The 24,507-nt window shown below is 42.7% G+C and overlaps 1 protein-coding gene across 2 annotated transcripts in view; it reads right to left on the bottom strand.

Moving 5' to 3' along the window:
* G2E3 (G2/M-phase specific E3 ubiquitin protein ligase) overlaps nucleotides 1-24,507 on the bottom strand; it is a 504,970-nt gene that overhangs the window by 369,464 nt on the left and 110,999 nt on the right. For both annotated transcript variants that reach the window (XM_085627367.1, XM_085627368.1), the window contains exon 3: nucleotides 11,424-11,492. In XM_085627367.1, the coding sequence (XP_085483493.1) occupies nucleotides 11,424-11,460 (37 nt within the window). In that variant the 5' untranslated portion in view covers nucleotides 11,461-11,492. The remainder of the gene's footprint in view (nucleotides 1-11,423; nucleotides 11,493-24,507) is intronic.

Raw genomic sequence — 24,507 nt, 5'->3', positions numbered from 1 at the left:
AGTGTCCTAAATCTACCGTTTTCTAAACTGTACTATTGCTAGTGACTTTTACGCATTACGCGTGAGTGTTTCCACTCTGCACACGAATCCCGTGGGCCTCCCACTTCCTAACTAACGCTAGTGTAGTGTAGCCCCAGCGATTCCCTAGGCCTAGGCCTATTCTATTTCCGTGACAGTGGTCCTTATACCACTTACTTAGTATATGGTTTGCGTGGCCCCTAGGGCCTAACTGTATTACTTACCTGTGTGACTTAATGTATGCTTAAATAAGACTGTGTTGTACTTACCTCTAATCTCATAAAGAGTGCTGAGGGTTTGACTAGAATAAATACACTTTATTTTATATATATATCTGTTGTGGTGTCCTTTCATTTGGTATTCAAGGGATTATATATGTTATCACAGCTGGCTTCACATGCCATTCAGAGTTTAGCCTAAGACTGCTCTTGTCCATGCTACCACTAGGATAGCTGGTCTATAAGGTTGACTTTACAACCAATCACCATAAGGGTATTTGGACTGATATAAGGTGTACACTAGAACTAGTGACATCATACATCAGGCCAACTTCTCACACTCTCTATCTGCACTATTTGTTTCCACAGGTCCAACCGGGCACCTTCAAGCATATAGGTGATTACGCTTCTCGAACTGATCGATCATCAGTTATCTTGCGGTTTGTATTTGGAAAACAAAAGATATATCCATCCAGCTCTGCTGTGGATACTATTGAGTCAGCAAGGGCAAGGTTTTCTAATGCAGACCCAAGATGCATCATTCAGCTGCTTTTCACTTTAACTCCCCAACGTGGACAAGCCTAAATGTGCTGATGCAAAGTCACAAATCAAACTTCTCTGATTACTTATTAGATGAGCGGACCAAGTCACTGACAAAAATGTGACTTCCTCTACTGCCTCGGGGATATGAAACCTGTGCGGTCTGTCCTGTGTGAAAACGAATTAGAGGTCCGGTGAGGTACATAATGAGCCCAGATACCATGGATTTGTATCAATTAAAAACTACGTATCCTCACAATCTATGGAGGGTCACCTTGTCACTGGGGTTTTAAGTACTTCTATATACCTCCCGTCTGAAGTTAGGGGCTGCATTTGGTGATGTGAAGTAAAGTCTATCCAGGTTTAGTGGCAGGTCAAAAAGTCCATCAATCAAACAACTCCTTGTAGGACCTTTGTGGTGGACGTATTTTGGGGGAAAGGATTAGGATGCAAGCTCCAATTATAAGGCAGCCATTGTAGAGGAATCTTTCATTGTTACCATGTCGTTGAGACTTAATAAGTCAAAACCACCACTAGCATAAAGGTTTGAAGGGCTTTTTAGGGCCTGTTTTAGGGCTGCAGTGCTTCTCTATAACTTTACTCCTTCTTTCCATCCTCTTTTTGATACATTAAATATACTCCTTAGGCAAAAGCACTATTACTTTTCCTTACTTGCCATAAAGCAAACTGCTGTAATGTGCTGGCTAGCTACACTTCCGGTCAATTTCATGGCCATGTAACAAGTCTTGTTTCAGGGATTCTACTCCGTAACAGAACTATGGTTGGGACCACACAGCGTCAGTAAGTAGGGACTGAGTCTCCATATCATCGCAGTACCATGAGACCAACTAGCTATAGGGTCTCACTTGGCCTGCTAACCATATCCAGAGAGACAAGTGAATTGATGCCCCAGAACACAACACTCACACCCTCTCCGGGATCGCGGTACCAGGACACCCTCCTTCGCTCCGACATGCCTACTTGTCCACAATAAGATCTAGCAGACCAAAAAGAAGTGTGTAATGTTTGTTTAAACTATCATGCTCTAGAATGCAGTATTCGTGCCACAATCAGAAAATAAATGCTTAACAAAAATACCATCAGCATAGTCAGTAAACCATATATTTGGAAAGGCCTGTTCCTGTTATAAGACAGCCAAGCCTACCCGCCCCCCTACAAAAGCGGAATGTTTATACAACAAAGATCTCTGGGATTATTAGTGGACCCTGTACCTCAGCATATACAGATGGATGCTCTACATCTCCAGTGCAGCCGGGACCACCTCTTAGAAAGTCTCACTCTCTCTGTGTTACATTAGAGGTTTGGCGCAGCGGCCAGGGCGACTGACTCCGGAATCTGGGAATCACGGTTGGATCCCCGGCGCCAGATTAGCTCAGCACCATGTGCAATAGCTTGCTTAATCTTCCCGACGGCCCCCAGCTCTTAGAGACCGTTACGGGTGATTTTTCGCGCTTTACAAATGTGGATTATAATTATTATTATTACTGTGCATACCTATATAACCAGGCCCATATGCTCACAAACAGCAGCTACACACGTGTTGTGTCTAGGTGCTAGTGCCGGACCAGAATAAAACATGGGCGCTGCTGTTTGACCTGGTCTGCTATGTTCAGCCTAAATCCCAGGAAAGATCAGAACGCGAATACAGCTGCAAGGTTTGTATGAAAAGGCAATGTGGCACAAAAATAAACATTTATATAGTAAGATAGGCAAAGCAAATGAGGTCTGTATCATGCACAGTTAGGCCAACATAGGGAAAACCACAATGGGCCAAGTATTGAACACACAACACCCTCACCTTGGCCAGGAGGGTAGCACGGAAAGGGTTAACAAAATCTGGAAGATACCCAAACTCAAAGCTGTTCACAAGAAATATTTATCGGTAGAGGTCTGTAAAAGAATTTGGTAACAAAAATATCCAATCAATGTGTGTCTGCGGCATCCAGTATGTGATCAGCCATTGAGGAGGCGAAGGACTGAGTCTGACCCCGCGTAGGAGGATAGGACCACTGCCCAATTCAGAAGTTCGAAAGAGCAAACATAATTCTCAGTCTCAACTAACGCGGAGACAGTCACTGGGGAAACCTGCGTTGATCACAATCAAACTTTGACCCAGTAACCACTGTCCCATTGCACAGTTTATCGTTGGCTCCTGACTCGGATCATGTAGAAGTTGCAAACCCATGGAATGTGCCACTAAGGGACTCATCAGCAGTTCGAAATACAGGACAGAGGGCGTCTGTCAAGCCAGGCATATGTCGAGCAACTCTGAAAAGAGAAACCGATACAGCAGAACACAGGATGCATGCAGGTGAAATAGGCAAAACTAAATGCTAAGCACCAATCCTCATACAATAACTGTAGGAGCAGTATCCCTATGATCTGAAGCATACACACGGTGTAGTGTTGGAGCGATGCCAGCTCCTGGACATCCACAGAAGGAACATCCATTACGAAACAGTAGCAAGAGAACGAGAATGCCGCCAATGAGGAACAGCAGCAATGGAAATCGCTGAACATGCTGGAAAGAAAGGAGTGTATAAAAGCCAGAATAGGATAGTTTGGAAAGAGGTCATGAGGCTAGAGCCTAAAAGTTTAAACTAGCATTGGCATAGCCAATAGGTCTCGCTTTTGGGACCTTATAAGTACTTAGTTATGCAGCACAATATCCTTGGTGCAACAACATCGACCGTTGCATGGCTAAACACTTATAAGGTCCAAAAGGCGAGACCTATTGGCTATGCCAATGCTGGTTTATATTTGTCCCCTTTTCACCTCAAAAAAACTTGTGTAGGGTAGAACACACCCCTCCTTGTGACCAGTGTACGTTTTAATTTCTAAGTGTCACATGTTAAATGTTACCTCATGTAGCGATTGGCTGGCACTGTCCTGCAATCTGCTTCAGAAGACTATGAGAGATATGTATAATACACTTGAATATCCCCAAATGCCTGAATTGTACACACTCCCAAGTCAGAGCGGGCTACGGAGAACGCACTAAAGGCTGGTCACTCGCAGGGCTGGTGGAGCTGGAGAGAGTCACTCATGATGGCTCTCTCCACTGTGCCACTGACTCTGGACTCAGTACTAGTCCTAAACCGATATCCAATCAGTGCCTACAAGAATGGTCTTCGAGGTAAATGCCATGTCCTCTATGAGACGTCGGTAAATGCATGCCACCTTTGTGGGGAAGCACTCTCCGGCTGCTATGTCCTCGATGAGACATCCGTAAATGCATGCCACCTTTGTGGGTAGGCACTCACGGGCTGCCATGTCCTCTATGAGACGTCCAAAAGTAAAGAAGTTGCACAAGGACAGGATGGTGAACCCGCTAAATGCAGACAACAATATATCTGTTGTCACTTCATTTTACACATTCAGAATTCAAGTGCAGAGATGATTCTATTCAAAGTAGCGCCTTTAGTATTGTGAAAACATCACAGTATCCTCACTAAAGATGCCATTAAAACCATGAAACTGCCTTTGAGGAGAACATGTATGAAGAGAGGGGCACCAGGGCTCAACAGGCAACATTAAGAAACACAAAGATCAGGACCGACAAAACATTCACTCCTTGCCGACAGTATAAAAGCAACGGGTGCATGGGAGGCGATGCATTCTGCTGATAGGCACTACGTTTATGAGCACACGAAAATGTAAACTTCAAAGCAGTATTACAGTTATTTATGCAACATTGCATGTGTTTCAGCCCCATGGTTCATGCTGCTCCTATGAATGAGTAGGATACAAAATGCAAATAGTAGTAGCAGCGTATGGTCTGAAAGGCTGCACTGCACACAATATTCTCTCTCAATGACACGTCTTCGGGATGCGTCCCCAGTACGGTGTGCGTGTTGGATCAAAGCACGAAAATGCCGAAGGGGATAGGGGATGGCCGACGAGAGTTATGTCCTCTCTGCTGGGCAGCAGCTTCCAGTCTCCCGCCTAGATCACTAGCAGGGGACATGGGTGACCTGGCACAGATGGTGAAAGTTTGGCGGCAGTCTGCTTGGGCAGACTACAAGAAACAGAAGGGGAGGTGCGCAGTGCGGTGTACGTGGAACAAAGATGAGCCACTCGTATGGGGAGACAAGAGCACACACGACCACACTGATTTTCCAGAAGTAACAGGTTTCACTCCAGATCACACTACTGTGATGGAACAAAAATGGTCCTAGTGTTCACAAAAAAAAACAAAAGAACCAAATCTTTGACAGGTTTTTGTTGTTGAACACACTTAAAAAGTGGAACAATAAATGCTTGGCCAAAAAGTCAAAGACTGGCATGAAAGCCCTGATACTTCTTTTCAGGTAGCAGGCAAAACAAGCCCGGGATTTGTGTGCGCGAGCACGCTAAAAGGAAATTAAAAACAAGAAAGCACGGAAGGTAGCCAATAGGTGGAAGGCAGGAAATGCAGAGACGTAACTGGGCACAATAAAGTTAAAAATGGTAAAAAACAACCTCACGTGACCGCACGACAACGTCCAGAACAACCACGGAGGAAGCAACCTAAGGGTGAAAACATGGGCACAGGCACCAGGCAGGAGAGCTGCAGGAGTCGAGGATACTGGTAAATCCATGCAGACAAACAATACGGTGAAAAGGTCACGACTAGTGTTTAAGCCCGAAAGCAATTTGCTTTTGAGTGCTAAAGTAATAGAGGTTGAGGATTTAGGATCAAAAAACATAGTCCGACGTGTGCAAAACAAGATGCGTGGCCACGAGACACGCTCTGTGGCCAGGGAGGGGCTGTTAGAGGGGGAGCCTGCGAGTGATGCGCGCGGCAGAAGTGAGTGATCGCGAGCGATGTGTGCGCACCATGACGAGAGAGGAAAGCCAGATGGCACCTCTGCTAGTCATTGAGCACGTAACCGCATGCTCTATGCCACCCCAAAAGCTGTGGTCGGACTTTATAAAGCCCACTCACCAAATGTCTCGCCAGAGCAGCGCATGCGCTGGCTCAGACGAGACCTAAAAAAATGGGCTGGGCCAGCTGTATAAGAGGCATTAAATATTTGATGTATTAGTTTTCCGAAATGCAAGGAAAGATTTGTATTTAACAGCACTTGTATTCTACTGGAAGTTCTAGCCACCTGCAATTCGAAGGTCTAGCGGGCAGATGTGAGAAAAACTTCTTATTGGAACAATCATGCTTGGAGTCTGCTTAGCTTGTTAAATTGTTAAATGTATTCAGACTTGCTATGTTAAAGCTAAAAACTTTAAATATACCTCCTAGAGCACATTCTACTCACAAAATAGGAGCATCTACGGCTTTTTGGGGCAACATTCCCATAGCGGACATATGTAAGGGAGCTACATGGTCTACACCACACAGTTACCAAACATTGTATGGATGTATTGGCACGTGAACAAGCTAATGTAGGACAAACAGTGAAAAACACTTTTTCAAACAACTGCAACACCCACTGGTTAACCACCGCCTCAGGAGAATACAGCTATACAGTCTATGCAAAGCATGTGTAGCTACAGCACACATGCCTTGAACAGAACCCGTAAGCATCTGTTCTAGGCATGTAGCTGTAGCTTCACATGCGCCCTCCCCAGACACCTGTGGTTCTTGCAGTTCTTATTATGTTACAAACGCATGTACATATCTATACTACACTAACTTACTCCATTCTAACCCTCTTGTGGTAAGAATCTCACAATGAAGTTGATGCCCATGCGCATTATCACCGAAAGGAGTCACCATACCTCGTGACTGGAAAATACTTCTTTGCAGGAGTATGCAAAGCATGTGCATCTACAACACAGCTGCCTCGAACAGATGTTTCACTGCAGATAAAAAAGAATGTTCCAACCATTGCTGGTATAGCTTCCCCACTGAATAGGTGGTAATAATGTTCAAATGGGTTGACTGAACTCCATGAATCATGCCTGCTAAATTTGAACCCAGGCAAAGAGTTAAGGAAACCAACTTGACAACCATTTGAATCTACTACCCAAAATAACCACCCACCAAGATTAGACAGTGACAAGTTAAATGTACTGTTTTGTATCACAACATTTAACTGGGCTTCAGTATAGTTTGTGTAAGACTGCCGATCCTCAAAGCGGGCAATTGAAGGGATGGTCGGGCCATTCATTTCTTCAATTGGCCAATCCCAGACAAGTAATCTGCTGAATCGTTTCATTTTAGAAAAACATTTGTGTAGGGATGAGACCGGCTCGTAATAAAGTTTCCGTGTACTGGACCTGACAGAATTTTGTACCCCAAATTGATTTCAGGTCAATATTGTCTTTCCAATAATCACAGCCTTTAAGAACCACCTGGTCGACAAATGAAGCCGCATATATCAGCTTGGCTCGAGTAGGGATATATTTTTTTTACAGGGTTAGAACCATTTGAAACAGTATACTTGATTTTGAAATATCATAGTTCGTAAAATGTGTATTTGTCTGTGTTTTTGATCTTCCTTGAGTGGGAGTTGGACGATGTTCTGATTGAGTATAATTGTAATGGGGATGCTGTCCACTAGCCCTTCGTAGAAAATTATGTCCATAATGATGTTAGCAGAACATCTCAGCATAATTGGCAACATTAAGATATAAATCTTCTGATTCAAACAATACAATATTCAAATTCAGAAATCATTGAATTTACAGTATCAACATCCCAATCATCGAACTATAACCCCGGCACTATCACAACGCCCATAGAAACTTTGAACACATGGGATTTGCAGTTTATCCGTAGAACCAAATATATCAAAAGGAACTTTATCCCAAATAATTCCATGTAACAGGAACAGCTGAAATGTAAACAAGGGACAAGCCTTTTTTATTTTATGTGAAGAGGAATGGAGGGCTAACACCCCATAGACCAGTTCAATAGGGGAACGTTTTGGGAGGTAATGGCCATTGATCAAAAGAAGTGGGGAAAAAAGGGAGAGAAAAAAAAAAATCAAAGAAAAATACGATCCAGACATATCCGAGGAACAAGATAAGTGTGTTCTAACCAAGAAACAAATTCAAATCCGTGCTGGATGCAGAACCGAAGAACTGTCAGAAGACAAATGGTATTGATCCATATGGTACCCAGAGGAACTCAATGGGAAAATAGGAATCTACGATTTCAGCAGTTGGATTTGAAAAATGTAACTCAAAAGAGGTCGCCAATGGCAGATCAGTTTAAAGGGCTCCATTGTAGAAGATGAAAACGTAGAAGCAGGTATTACTTCAACTGAGGTTTCAGCCTCCCCCACCGGAAGCCGGGAAGAAGCCGTAACGGAGAAGCTCACAGGCTGCAAATAAAACTGTTGAGCATAATAAGGAGTATCTGTCATATGCAGGGCTCGAAAAATCAGAAAATGGTACTAGTCCTGCAGGTCTAGTACCTTGAAAAATCTCCTCGACCTAACAGTAACCTACTTGACCTCCGTCTCTGAAAGCGGAGCAAATGTGACAAGATAACAGGATTTAAAGGCATCTTTATTGCTCATTTGCACTGTGAGCAATAAAAAAGCCTTTAAATCTTGTTATCTTGTCACATTTTCTCCCTTTTCAAAAACAGAGGACAAAAGTTAGTATGTTTTCCTACTCGCCAGAAAAGGCAAGTAGGACCTAAAAATAGCTCGACCCCATTAAATTTACCTCGCAAAAGCGAGCGGTCGAGTGGATTTGTCGAGCCCTGATATGGGATAATTTAACATGTTCAATCGAGACCAAGCGATTTTCTTTATATCCTGGAAGTGGCGGTAAAATCATAGCTTGTATACCCTGGATGCCAAGGACCGAAAACGGAGCACGGTATATTGGGCCGAACTCCTTTTTGATGGCCATTTTTTCGCGAACAAGGTCTCCAACTTTGGGAAGCCAATCAGATAGAGGAAGTGGAGTATCCCAAATCGACGAGAGTTGCATGCAAATGTGTTTGAGCCAGGGAGTCACTGAACATTTGTAGATCCTGTAAGACAGTACAGTGGTCATCTACGTCAAAGGTCATGGCTGCTGCAACGTCTTGCCCATCAAGGTCTGGAACATACATCTTGATGCCAAAGGGCATTGCATACATGGTCCACCCACCCACAGATATTTAAGGGAGCTTTTGTAATGCTTGTTGAACCCCATAGAGAAGGTTCAACCAACCACGACCTGTACCTAAAACTCTATCCGTTAAGGACTGCTTTAAGTCACGGTTCATTCTCTCCACAACAGAACTGCCCTCTGGCCTATATTGAGAAGTAAAATGTACTTGCACACCCATGGACTTCATTGAATCACGGTATGTTTTAGAAGTAAAAGCTGGACCTTGGTTTGAGTGGAATGCACGACAGGCATAAGTCCCGATAAAGACTTGCACTTCTTTAGAAACAGTTCGAGCATCAGCCATGCACTGTGGCCAAACTCAGGAACCTGGAGCAAGAATCAATGGCAACAAAAATAAACTTGAAAGGAGTATCTGAAATCAAGGGAATGCAATGATCTAGGTAAATACAGCTAAAAGGCCGATTTGAAATAAACAGACTTGTTTGTGGTGGATGAGACACATTAGAACTTAATTTGTTGACCAATGTCACAACATAAGACATATGTTCTAGTGTGCTGGTACAATCCCAGCCGCCAATAATGCTGTTGTAAAAAGGAAATTATGGCAGCCACTCCTGCAATGTGCTGAAGTGCCTCCTTCATGCGTGGTAATTATTAAAGAACATCTACGGTCAAGGTTGGGGATAATGCGATCGACAACAACATGGAATAGTCACAAATGGAACATTTTAATCATTTCTATAATACGAATATTTTAAGGATAATCTTTAGGTAACGTGGGGTCTGCTTCAAAAACATGGATGGCAGACAAAATATCATTATCAATGAGTTTTTCAACGTATAATTGCTATTTTAGACGTGGATTCTGCAGATTTGGCCACCTCAGACAAATTTCCTACTGCTTGCGCTCCCACACGTTGATGACTCAATGTATGTATAATAAGAGTTTGTGGCAATCTATCCGTAAGATTTGCAACTTTAACCCAAATCATCTTACGCTTTATTGTACTACCCTTGGAATCCCTGAATTCATTTTGTTGACAGAAATTTAAAATCATTAAATGACTGCACACAATAAAACGAATCACACACTAAGTGTGGGATAATCTCGATTCACATGGTCAACTGCAAGAAGCAAATCTTAGTTCAGCCAACTGCACAGTACAGACTCCCAGAGAATGGTTGCAAGTAAGTGTAGGGTGAAAAGCACCATTTAATAGTGCCCAAAACAATGGCGTATGCTGCGGAATATTGCCGTCCAGAACCTATAGCCAGTTGTGCTGAACCATCAGTGTAAATAACACACTGATAGTCATCTAGAGGAAGAACTGAAGAGGGTATCAGATAAACGTGTTTGTATTGCAAACATACTTGCATCTCTAAAGAAGGGTCAAAGATAGTCTACATCAACGGCTGTTTAGGACATAGCCCATTGAATCCATCAAGGATGAAGGGCTTATAGAATTAGGAACGCTAGCTTTTGTGACAGCCTCTAAATATTTGAATTCAGACCTCCAAGATTAAGCATTGCACATGTGACTGCCTCTATTCTTACACTTTATACAACACTTCATACCAAAGTGGAGAAACAATGCTACAGTTATGTGCAGCTCTTCAAACTCTAATACCTTGCCAAACATTTCCCTATAGATAGATCTACAAACAATGCCATTTCTAATCAGGGACTCCAAAGGAACTCTAAGAATCCACATTCAGATCAGCCAATCACTCGCAAAATTAAACTTAATAAATTTTTTTCTTCATGCTGTTTTAGTTTTTCACTTCAGTGTACCATATTAAAAAAAACGTGCACAGCGGCAAGAAAGAAACTTCTCACCAAAGCATTTCATGAAAATACCATAGTTGTCATCTGAAATTACAAGTCACTGATGCAGTGGAGAAAAGGGTAAGAGTTTGGCATTTAAAAGCAACAACGATGCTGGATACAATTGGCGACCATAGCAATTCACGGCAGCTCAGCACAATCTAGTAGCTATTATAAATGTAAAAATTATGATTGTTCTTAGCAAACAATTTTATAGATTGAAAAGCCTTTCAATTTGCATTTCGTTTTATTTTCTAAGTTGTCTCCTATTTGTGGTATGGGGCATCAAACAGCTAGACATTTCAGCTTATAGCCGCTTTTATTTGGAAAAAGTAAATTGACCATTACTGCTGTTGCTGTAGACATACCTTGATAAGAAATGCATGGACATTCTTCAGGTGCAATATTCGCATAACCAGGAGTGATCTGGTGCTTTCCACTCGATTTCTGGTTTTTCCAACAGTAATGTTTCCATCAAGGCAGACAATAACCACATGCGGATAAACATTTTCAGTGTCTGGCCATTATGATCGTGTTTCTTTTAATTGTCTGCAACAATCATCTGTGTGGACTTTAACTCATTGTTATAGGCTATAATATTGACTCAAGTATGCAGATGAACCATCATTAAACATTCAAGCAAGAACTGTCGCCAGTCTCCTTCACTCTGTGCAAACGCATCTATTTGAAACACAACAGCATACTGTATGAGGGTACCCCCGTTACAGGAAACACTATCACAAGATGGGCATAAAGGCATTTCTGCCAGCTCTGGGTCAAAGGTGACTTACATAAGTTTTGCGTTCGAGACAGGACACCATCACCCATGGTCACTGGGCTTTTCTTCTAGTGAAGATAGACTAAAGAATGAAAGAAAATTATAGATTGATTACAGAGGATACAATATTGAACTTAAACATGCTTTATTAGCCTATTAACATGGAGTGAACATGTACCATCTAAAAAAAGCATATAGTGTTGTCTTGCACAGCTTACTAACAGAAAACGGACAGAGACGGCCATAGACGGGAATGAATAAGAAGCTGAAAATGCATGCCTGAAGAATTTGTATGACTAAAACAAGACACCTACCCCATGAACAAATCCTCGAACAAGGGTTAATAGCACTCCTAAAGGACTATCGCTTCTTAAATGCAAGTTTGCAAACCTATTTTATCAATGTATAAATGTATCACGGCTACTTCTTGAAGACAGCAAGAGGACGATCATGGAAAGAGAAAATGACCTGCAATCGTAGTTCAGTCCTGGATATTCTCTGAATCCCTAAACAGTAGTAAATCCCCGCACATGCAGGTCTCATGGTATACTTTCAAGTGAAAAAACAGTAAATAAGAAAGCATGCCTGTAGCAGACAATCGAACTAACTTTTTAAAATGCATCCAAGTTGACATATTACTAAAATAGTACCAGTGGCTGCAAGCACTGCTGCTTTTACCATTTTTATACCCAAAATGAAAGGGGTCCTTGTTCCAGCCTGCTGCCACTCGCCACGCTGCCTACCTGCTCCCTGTGGGGTCGCCCACACCTGCACACTGCAGCGTCTCCCTGCCGCCGCCGTAGCTCCCACCAACACGGCCGCTGTGTGCAGGGAGACTACCGCTCCCAGCAACCTTTGCGGGTGGAACCCGCCCACGGAAACTGAGCGCGCTGAAGGCGCATAAAGCCGGTGAGAGCCCCGGCAGAGCGGGGGTCCTTGTTCCAGCCTGCTGCCACTCGCCACGCTGCCTACCTGCTCCCTGTGGGGTCGCCCACACCTGCACACTGCAGCGTCTCCCTGCCGCCGCCGTAGCTCCCACCAACACGGCCGCTGTGTGCAGGGAGACTACCGCTCCCAGCAACCTTTGCGGGTGGAACCCGCCCACGGAAACTGAGCGCGCTGAAGGCGCATAAAGCCGGTGAGAGCCCCCGCGACGCGGGATCGCGCGCGGGTCGGCGCCGGGCTAAGCCCGGGCAAAGGGCGGGCCGTTGTGAGGCCGTTAGGAGGACGTAGGTGGTCGGGCTGGGCCACCCCCCTTGAACGTGTAGTGGACACGCTCCTGCAAGTATTCTCCATGAACTGATTCAGTCATACATGAGCTTTTCCTGTTTGTGCTAGAGTCGTATGTTTTTAGGTTATACAGTTAGGTGTATTACTATTGGTTATTGCTCTGCCTCCAAACAATTCCTAACTGTTGGTTTAATTTAATGTTATAGAGTGTTAGTATTACCCCGTATCTAGGGATTATTTGGGATATCAACTACACTGTAATTGTTTATGACCTAACCAGCGCCTAAGATGGCAAAGGCTAAAGTAACGATGGACAATTACTTGGTCAAAAGGGTCAGTATGATAAACAGTGAAAGACGGAAGTCCCTTGGGAAGGTGACCCTGGAAGATAATCCAGAGCTATGTATAAATGACGATGCCCACGGTTTACTTATAGGGAACTCTTTAATCGAAGCAACCTTAGTGGGGAACGTATCAGATTGCATTGTGGACAATGAGGTTAATATTGTAAGCCAAGATATATCGGAGCCCCAGAGCGAGCCTGAAGTCCCTCCTTCTCCTCCGAAAAGAGCAGTTAGAAAATGTAGAAAGTCTCAATTTAAGAAGGGTAGTGCACATCATAAATCAGTGCCAGACCAACCTCGGAGGCCCGTTGTGGCTCATGTTAAAACACAGACCCGTAATGAAGTAGATAATTGTACTCTTGCTGAGACTATAGCTAAAATTTTGGAGGATAAATTGGTGCTTTTGATTAAACCCTTTGTAGACAAAATTGAAACCCTGTCACTAGAGGTATCAAGGCTGGGTGGCCTTGTTGAGGGTTTGAAACACCATATTACACCGCCTATTATACTGCCTAAGGTACCATTGAAACCTGTTCATGCTGCCCCAGATCCTCCGCTAGAGGTGGGAAATTTCACTCCAACTGGCTGCACGACAACATTACAACCAGCTGATGGCGGTATTCGAACTAACACAGATCCACTCAGTAACCAGGGTCCTATAGCCATAGCACAAAAGCCTATATGTGCCAATCTCCCACCAGCTTGCGAACCATATGTGGTTATTTTATCTAATGTTCCCCCACTTGTTCCAGGCCCCCTTAAAGCCTCGGTTGAATCTCATGATTCACTCAAGAGGAAATCAGTTGCTTGGTTAAACAAAAACTGTGGGTTCCCCACGGACCTCTCAAACCAAATATTGTCTACTAGAAGAGTTGCCTGGTTAGGTAATACAAGGAAAACATGTAAGGGGGATTGTGTTATAATAAACTTCAGACATCCCCAGCATGTGGCAACTACACTTTTAAGGGCAGCTTCTCTTGCCATAGGAGGAGATGCTGTTCGTGTTCACCCTTTGGGTTATTTTTACAGACATCCAGACAGATTACTCCAAAGAACAACTAAGGATAGTCCTATTCGTATTGATAATAAATCACTACAATTTGAAATCCCTATGGCAAATAGATATGCAGCGCTGAGGGACTTAGATGAAAACGATTGACTCCCAGAGGCTGATATAAATAAGAGTTTAGTCACATTCCTGGCCACCCACCCTCTAGAGATTAATAGTGGTTGTGGAATCCCTGGTTCCAAAAATATGGTGGCACTGGGGGTCCCCTCTAACCCTCTGGATGAACAGCTAGAGGTAGATTGGCACTTTGGATTTAAGCAGGGAGTGCAAGTAGAAGCTGGGTCTGATACCGTCCCTAAGATAACTATAGTACAGGTAGAGATATTAGGCAATGAAACTGCCATTGAGGAAGATACAATGGTACCAGAAATCTTGCCAGGGTACAATAATTCCAGTGATGTGACCGGATTAAGGGGAATTTCCCCAAAGTTAACTGAGGATCTTAATGTTAGCCTATTGTCTTGGAACATTGCTGGACTCTCTAGGAACCTGATGGACATGGCAGTATGCTCCTTTTTTGGAAAACATGATATAATTGCCCTTCAGGAAACCTGGATGGTAGAACCACCCCATAGAGTAGGATTTAAAACCTTTTGCACTCAAGCGATACCATCGAATAGGGGAAGGGCATCCGGGGGGCTTGTTATCTGGGTTAAAGTTTCCCTAGAAATAGAGGTTAGCCAGTTGCCTAGTACCTGCCCGGACTTGTTAGGACTAAAAATTGTGACCAGTAATAAAAGTGTTATTTATTTATTTAACATTTACAATAGACCATATCCGTCAAACAGAGAATCTAATTTGATAGATACCTTGGACTCCACCCTAGATGGACTGGGAGTTAATGCTCGTGTTTTAATATGTGGAGATTTTAACTGTAAATACGAACCTATCCAGGTTCTTGATAGCCTGTTTGTCGAACAAGATACTGCTAGTGGTATCATGCCCCTGGAGACTTTAAGTTATGCAAAAAGTACCATAGCCTCTATACAGATCCTACAGATGACTGTATCACACGACCTAAGATCATGTAATGGTCGGTTTCCCTCAGACATTCCTTCAGCTCCCACTTATTTTAAGGGAAGCATTAGATCACATATCGACTTCGTAATGGCCTCTCGAAACTTATGGAGATCATTAATTGACTTTAGGGTTGATTCCAGAATAGAGAGTGATCACTATCCCCTCCAACTATGGTTAGACCCTGCCCTATTTCTTCTGAGATCACCCGCAGAAGACCCATTGAATCTCCAAATAGGAGATATACAGATTTCTAATAATAGACGTGCCATAAAATGGTCTTATATTGCGGGCAAAGAAGACGCGCTGACCAATATCTATAATAAATTCAGTGAAATTATAGGGACTCCCCAAATACCACCTTCAGGCACCCAGGGAGTTCTTGACTTACACTTGAAGTTGGTCGACGCACTATCTCCCCTTCTGAGTAAGGCCTATAAAAAAGAAGGGAATAAAACTATGGACCAGGTCGAATCAGGAAATCAATGGTATAACCAAGATTGTAGGGTTGCTAAATCACAACTGATTCACGTAGTAAAACATGGGAGCCAATGTGATATAAAAAATGCAAGGTTAATATATAAAAATACCCTGAGTGAAGCTAAAAAAGTATGGGATGCTAATCTCTGGGATGACTTACTGAGTGCAGCTAAATTACATGACCAAAGTACCTTCTGGAATTTAATTGCTAAGGGAAATAAAAAGGGTAGATCACCCAAGGATATCTTTCTGGACGAACTGACCTGGTGTGATCATTTTTCTAAACTTTACACGATTAGTAAGGATGATTTGTCACTAGCTAATGTAGATGTTGATCCAGTTAGTAGTACTGTACCATTACATTTTACCTTAGAAGAAACAGTTCAGGCACTATTAGCTGTAAAAGTAGGTAAGGCCCCCGGCCCTGACAAAATTCCTGGTGATTTGTTGAAACACGATGTCAATGTGTGGGGGCCGTACATTAACTTTTTAAGTAACTCAATTTTGGCCGGTACACCTATTCCAGAATCATGGAAAGGGGCAGAAATCATTACAATTTTTAAAAAAGGTGATCGCCATGATCCTAGCAATTACCGCCCCATCAGTTTAATTGATGTTTTACAAAAGATTTTTGCCAGACAGATTTTAAATAGGATTTTAATATGGATTGAGGAGACAAAATTACTGTCAAGATACCAAGCTGGCTTTAGATCTAAAGTAAGCACAGTTGACCAGGTGTTCAGATTTATGTGCATCTGTTGGAAATACGTAAAGATCAGACAGGGTAGTCTTTATGTTGCATTCGTAGATTTAAGGGCTGCTTTTGATCTTGTTCCCCGGAAGTTGCTGTGGTCTACATTAAAGAAGCTAGACATCCCTGGCGAGTTACTTAATGAACTCATTAAACTCCATACAGGGAACTATGCAAAAATTAGATGGGGAAAAGCAGGTGAACTATCTAAAGCAATTCTTGTGGATAGAGGGGTGCGTCAAGGATGTGTGTTAGCACCCACGCTGTTCTCACTGTACGTTAATGATATTCCAACATACTTGAGGAACTGTGCTCATGACTCTCCAAAATTAGTCGGTGAACCAATTACCTCTTTACTTTTTGCCGACGATACCATCCTTATCTCTCAGACCCCGAGAGGGTTGCAAAACTTGGTCAATACCTTTCATAATTATTGTGTGGAAAAGGGGCTAGAAATTAATCCAAAGAAAACAAAATACATGGCCATAAACCCCACTAAAACGTTTAGGAAAAACTTGCTCCTAGAGAATCGCACATTGGAAAAGGTAGAAAGTTTTAACTATTTGGGGTTGACATTAGACAACAAGCTGTCCTGGCAAGGCCAGCTAAATAAAAGTCTATTGTCTCTCAAACAGAATTCTTTCCCTATCCTAAAGGTGCACGGAGCAAGTAGCTCCAAAGCCATTACTCCAGCACTAGAGGTCTTTAAAGCCAAGGCCCAATCAGCAGCCCTTTATGGCGCTGAGATATGGGGACATAGTAATTCTTCCAAATTTGGGATGATAGAAAATACATTTGTGCGCAGTCTACTTAAAATACCGACTCGTACTCCAGTTGCCCCCTTGTTTTTAGACGTTGATCTTAAAAGAACAGAGCACTTGGCTTCTATAAGACCATTATTGTACTGGATTAGGATATGGTCGACCCCTGAACTGATAGACTATAAGGATGGGTTGATCGAACTTATAAAATTGGACGTCCATTTGAAAACCCCTTGGTTGAAATATATCTGTATATCATTTAAGAGATTGGGGCTTTTTACTTTTTGGGAGGAGCCCCATAATTTGACTCAGTCTTCCAAAAAACTCCTCAAGGCAACCTTTTGGTCCCACGTTAATAGTGAACTAATTCTGAGTCCTCGTATTGGTACTTTGACCCAGACCTTTTTAAATGCAAAAGATTCACCTAATTTTGAGGAATTTATGGATGAGATTGCTCCCCCCTTAGCAAAATCTCTCTATCTACAATTTAGGTATGGGGTACTATTGCTAAATTCCTACACATGCAAGTGGGCTGGAGGAAATGGATTGGATTTGTGCACTATGTGTCCCCTTGGGGCTAGGGAAGATCTATCCCACATACTCTTTTTCTGTCCGGCCTACAAGAAACCAAGGACTTCTTGGATTAAACCCCTCTGTAGGAATATGGGGACTGAGTCATACAAAGTAGCTGAGCGCATATTAAGATTCAACTCCTCCCAAGTAATGGTATATGGTATAAGTAGATATTTATTTAATGTATACCTTATTAGGAAACGCTGTGGTCAAAAATTGTAATTAAAGAAAGAGGAAGCATGGATTACTTTAGTTATCAGATTATCCTCAAGTCTACCTCATTTTTAATATTGTTTTTACAAGAATTCTGGCTTTTAGCTAAATTAATGTAATATTTATATTTTACCTGGTATTGCTTAATCATGGACAAAAACCAACCATTATAAATTGTATGTAAATTGTTCAACATGGACTTATGAACTGTGTATTTGCACTATGGATTTATGTATTATGTTTTATGTGTTGACTTTTATGGCTACTCTTAGCCGAAATAAAGTATTGACTGACTGAAAGAAATAAAGGCCCTGAATAGGCATAAGAATACTGCGAAACTATGCACTAAATTGATATTGCACCTTTACACATGGCTTGTAGCCTTCCCGCAACAGGATCCAACAGGTAGTCTGCTAAAGGTTATTAAATGCCATTTTGGAGCATGGGGAGGTGCAAGGGAAGCCTTGGAATTCAGAGGCAAAGTAACAAGCATTTTGGAGCACAAACCATAGTAATAGGACAGTTATTTCATGACCGTCCACGCCATGAAGGATAGTTACTTTTGGCATATTTAATTGGTCTTTGCTTCAATCACTCAGCGTAGAACTATTAGATATGTTAGTTTGGAAACTGTCTGTACTACCTCGTTATGTACCCTCATACATACACAACCAACATTGATGCTGCCACAACCCACCTTGACAAAGTGCATGTGCACAGAGCATGTTTTGTCTGTCCTCTTAAGACTGGAAATGCAGATACTGAGCCGAGAACTTAGTTTAGGCATAAGAGAACTGCCCTCAGCTCCAGCATAATGAGGGAGTACATCTTATCAGAGACAAAAGAAGTTACTTGAAAGAAAATTCATGCACGTTACTCTTTGTAAGACCATATGACTGGCTGGATGGTAGGAAAATCATATCCTCAGCAAACTCTTATTTAAAGACCACTAGTCTCCTAGACAGCTCTGATGAAAATCTATGCGTATCATGGCACGGAGTGCCAGATAAAGGCTTAAGAGCTGGTGTTCTTCAGATAGCACATGCTCAAACGTATAGAATACTTTCCCTTTCCTTCAAAAGAGAAATTCTGACATTTGTTTCCAATGTGGCTCCTAGGTTCTGTACCCTTTGAAGAGAGTGAGGATTGATTTAGAAGGGCTAATCTGTAGGGGCAAACCCCGAAGTTCCAGAATGGACTACAGGTCCTGCTGATGTTCCAGTTCGGAGGCTGCTATAATCTGCGAATCATACAACAAACAAAGATGCCCTTTCATCTTAGGGCTGCTGCAACCACTGCCAATTAACTGGAAAACACCCAGGGGCCTTGCTGGAGGCCAAATGAGGATCTCTGAACCAGTAGTGGCAGTACACAATCGGGAACCAGAGGACATTCCTGTGACCCTTGAATACTAGAATCAGAAAGCCTATAGACACCATCCAATCTTTGCAATGGCACCTCTAATACAATTTGCTGGGGAAATTCAGGTATTCAAGGCAAGGATCGCCCAGACCTTGACTCTTAATGTCTGTTCAGAAGTATCGATCGACACCCTTTGCGGAATAGTGGGTGAGAACAGAATCTGAGGCACTTGTATCCAATCTGGAATATATTAAGCAGCCGTTTGTCTAGCGTGGCTTATGCGAAAAGTCTCATATTATTGAGGTCTTGAAAACTGGGGCCGTTGCATATGTACTGGCCCTAATAGTCCTCTTAACAGTCATCCTACGGAAGTTATATCTACCAGAGTTGGTTGGGGAAAAGGTGATTTTGGGGTCATGATACAAGTAGGAATATCAGTGAAGGACTTGTGGAGGTCAATCCAGAAGAGGAATGGCAGCCTTTAGCCTTCAGAGTCTGTTTTTTCTGTCATACCTCCTTTCACTCGAGTGACAAACTGCCCGAAACTCTGCCCACATGTCTGAGTTCTCTAGTCTTGTAATTGGAAGAAGAGGATGCTGGGCGAGGTGATTGGAGAGATGGGCAATGTTGGGATTCTACCTTGATAATGAATTAAACCAAAGCGAACAGAAAAACTACATGGCCCAACAGGCAAGCACATTAACCTTTGCCTAAAGGACACTGGCAGTAAAATTGGTGGGAGCCCCTCTCTCAAACCACTGATCACGGTAATAACGGCAAAAACACTACCAACTTTAACCTATGCCAGCGTTGCCTTCCAAGGAAAAGATGAAACTCTACTCAATAACCTAACTAGCATCTTAAAAAAGGGTTTTCAGCTCCCTCAAACGTCGTCCCCGCCCAATTGCAATTGGAATTTTGTTTAATGAATGAGACAGTTCGTAGGCTATACTCAACAATTAAAGTGTGGGACCGTATAAAGCATAATTCGGTGGACTAAACTAAACAAGGCTCTGTGGTTAGAGCTAGAGAAAGGTCCTAATGTATCACATACATGTAATTTGCACAATGCACTTAAATCTACTTGCACCTTAGATCACTGGAACAAAAATCTGTCTTATATAACATTTAAGTCCACACTTGATAAAGACGCAAAACTTCACTCGCTCTTGCTTGACAAAAGTATTTTGAGAACTGTCCCACGCCTGGACAGTTCTCAACAAATATAAAGTTCTTACACCAGCAGCTTACTTAGATTGAACATTTCCGGTCCACCAAAAAAAACAGCTAACTGCTTTGCGTTTCGGAAAATATCCTTCACTGGCAGACGCCCGCAGGAGGAAAAATACGGAAGGAAAAAGGTATTGTCTATGTGGAAGTCCAAAAGAAGATCTTATCCACCTAATATGCATCTGTAAGAAGCTTCACCCAGCACGAGTCACTTTACTAAGAAAATCTTTTTTGGTCAGAAGAATAAAAACATGCTGGGCGGATATCATCAAAGGGCTTGATCCATCTGACCCTCAGATAACCTGTTTACAGTTCAAGTTCCTGCGCATACATGAACAGGCAACAAAGTCAACACAGCAACGAGAGGGTCCACCTACAGAAGGACTAACGCCAGCAATAATTGATCCTTTATGAACAACCATCCAGAGGACGATACCGCAAAGAGGGAGCAAGTGGACTGGACCACCCGGATGTAGAGACTACTATTCTTAATCATAATGACTTGCTCCCTGTACCGAACCGATTAACTCTTATCTGTTAACTGCTGGGTCACTTGTGCAATCCATGCAGGAAAAAAGAAGAAGAGTACAGACACTATTTAATTGGATCTTAGATCGTATTTATGGTTAACAGTTGATTTTAAACCTGTGATATAATTGTTGGTGTATCTCACAATCGAATGATTTTAAAACTAGCTTGATTTTTATCATAGCTGCTATAAACAGTAAGGAAAATTATTACGGTTTTAATAAACTAAAGAATAAAAAAAAAAAAATACTTACATTTAAGGGAGTGAGAGAAATGTATCATTTAAAATTACTTTCCCACCTTTCTACTCATAAAAGGACACTTTACTGAATACTATCCTTTCCAATTTCAGTAATCGCACGATTGGGAATCCTATTACCGTAAATTAGTCCGATCATTTTGCGGTTTCCTTTGATCTTACCAGCTTTTTGCCCCTACATCTCAGTACAAGTATCAAAGGAGAAAAAGTTAATTTAATTGATTGCTGTTCATTTTAAACAGTTTTTCAATAGTTGTCTGGGTAGTTATTGTAGTATAGTGTCAATTCTGGTCTTTCTACATTTGTTTAGTCCATAGGTGCTACTTTGAACCAGTTCATTCCCTTAAAAAGGTTGAAACCTTTACCCCAAGAAACAGTTTATTATTTGGTTCTCTCCAGTACCCGGAAAACAAACTAGAAACTACACAAGTTGGGCCTCAAGGAAAATCTATTCCCTTATCTTTGGTCTCTGTATCTTCAAATATCAATGTATAAACTGAGGACAAGTAAAGCAAAATAAGCTGTATAATTATTGATAATCATCCTCCTTTAATCTAACAAAGGAGCAATATAAAATTGCAAATTAACTTCAGACTTCTGCTGTGGTAGGAAATTGCACTGACATTTTGATTCTACGATGGCCTTGCCAATTTATTTTAACACCAAATGGTTACTTACCAGTAGGAACAGTTTTGCAACCTTGAGACTTTTCTGGATTCACATGCTGTGAGAAAGTGCCATCTTTCTTGCATGGTATGCCCCCACCTTTTGCTGATTTGCTGAATGTACTTTGACTGAGTGTGCCCTGGACTCCTGCCAATCAGGGGCCCAGGGCCTATGTTCCTTCCCTGAAACCTAAAACTCAAATTGGCAAACCCTGGCCACATGTCATCCCTTGGTAAATGGTACCCTAGGTACCCAGGGCCTTGTGACCAGGGAAGGTCTCTAAGGGCTGCAGCACTTATTGTGCCACTCTTAGATGCCCTGTACCCTAACACAAACACACTGCCCTTGCAGGCTGTGTGTCAGGGTACAAGACAAAACAAATTCGACATGGCACACATGGATCTGTACGTATCTGAAGGTTTCAGTCTGCGCTAATTTGTTGGTAGCTTGCAGTTGAGTGAATGGAATGACCTCGCCTTTGTTCCAAAGCTCCTCTCCTCTAGAGATACCCATCAAATCCCATTGCCGGAATCCCTTGGTGTTTTTTAGTCTCCCTAACTTACAGGTGTCCCACAGTGGTGTCATCTGCGTGAGGGTACACTCCCATCCCAGTGCTTGCTGCGCCGCATACCAAATTTGTATTGTGTGGGCCGTGGGGCCCGTGCAGTGTAAGTTCCTGGATCTATTGTAAAGTGCCACCATTAATCCCTCTGGACCAAGGAGATGTCGGTCCATACCGTAGGCCGGCTCTTCCTGTGGCGCATGAAGCCACTGATTTATTACAGTTAGTTGCAACGCCCAGTAATAGGTCTGTGTGGGAGGGCTATTCCCCCATCATACCAGTCCTTCACCAATTTTTTCATGGCGATACTGGCAGACCCTCAATCCCAGAGGAGCTTAGTTACTTCAGTGTGAAAAAGGAGGGGGGGGGGGGGGAAGAATCTGAAAGGGGGTGTTTCGTAGGATATATAAAAACCTGGGTAACGCCAACATTTTAAAGGGGCTGCCCTTCCAAGCAGAGTAAGAGGCAGCGAACGCCAGTGTTTCACATCACTGTGGAGTCGGGCCAGGGGCTTCATTAGATTTTCTTTGGTAAAGTGCGAGACCTGGGGGGTGATATATATGCAGAGGTATTTGAATCCTCGGTCTGTAATTTGGATTTCACAGTTACGTGGCAATCTGGGCGTAGGGCCATGAAGGATGGTCTCTAGCATTTCTTGATCTCTGCACCAGTGGCTGTATCTGGCTCACTTGGCTGTGCATCACTTTCTGGTGCTTGGTTTTCTTGCCGCCTTTAGGATTTCCAAAGTCCTGGGGGCAGTTGAAGGTGTCCGAACTCTAGGTATTCAGGAGCTACGCTGCTAGGTTGAGTTTGGCTAGCTCCGGGTGAAACTTGCCCATTCAGGGATTGGGGGGTGGGGGGGGGGGGGGTCCAAGCAACCCTCTAGAGATTTGAGCTAGTTGTGTAGAAAAGAAACAACAACAATTGTAGTGGGATAAATTTAAACCCTTTTAGCCCGCCCACCGACTTTGACCCTATTTTGCATCTACAAATAATGAGATGAGGAGTGCATTAAGCCTAGAGTGTGTGCCTGGTGTCTTCACAGATGAACTCCAGCAAATAAGGTTCCCCCTCCTTTAGGATCAGTAAAGCCCGGTGCGATTTCAGCGGGTTCACAATCCCTTGTTCAGTCCTGAAGAGGCCATAAGTAGATTGGCCGAAAAGCGCTGACTACATATTAAGAGAAGTGCACGTAAAATGGATTAACTTGAGGATTGGCTGTTCTGCACATTAGCAAGCTTGACGGCTTGAAAACACGCATTGGGTAGCCACATGCTACAGCTATTCATATACATACAAGGATAGTGCGATTGTGGTCTTAATGACTTTGTAATCTTGTTTCTCTGAAGTATCTACATAAAAAAATTGGTGGTGTATAGTAACACTAAATAAGGCATCTGGATTTAAGAGTTTCATTCATGTATTGTTTAAATGGTGGTGTTGTCCAATAAACCAAATTTATACGGTTAGAGTTATTGATACTTTTCTGCAAGGTTAGCAGGTCCTGAGTTGCCTTGACCAGTATGTGTCCTTTGGACATCTCTAGTAGATCTGAATGCCATGAATTTCTGGCCCATTGGGGGGCGATTAGAATGAGTGACATTCCTGGTTGTCGGGCCTTGTCCAGAACTCTTAGAATCAGGGGGAATCAGATGAAAGGTGTATGCAAATCTCGGACCAGTTTAAATCGACAGGGCCTTCCCCTCGGACTACTGGAATGGAAACCTGGACATGAAGTTTAGCCATTTTGCTTTTTCCGGGGTAGCGAACAGATCTCGGTTTGGCATTCCCTACTGTTTGAACACATTGTCCAGCATTTTCTACTTCATCTCCCATTCGTGGGAGGTGTTCTCTTGCCTGCACAGTTTGTCCAATTCGGATTTTCGCTCAAGAAGGTGTTTTGTTACCAGGGCAGTGTTCCATTGAATCACCCACTTCCTTATCTACTGCGCTAGTTTGGACAGCGGGAACAACTTCGTTCCTCCCCGCTTTTTGAGGTAAAACATAGTCAATGTGTTTTCTGTCTGTAGAAGCACTGCCTGCCCCTTCACA

This window comes from Triturus cristatus, chromosome 9 (genome assembly GCF_964204655.1).
Source record: "Triturus cristatus chromosome 9, aTriCri1.1, whole genome shotgun sequence".
Classification (NCBI taxonomy): Eukaryota; Metazoa; Chordata; class Amphibia; order Caudata; family Salamandridae; genus Triturus; species Triturus cristatus.
Note: the sequence above shows the minus strand (reverse complement) of the source record. Positions and strands in the feature narration are given on the sequence as shown.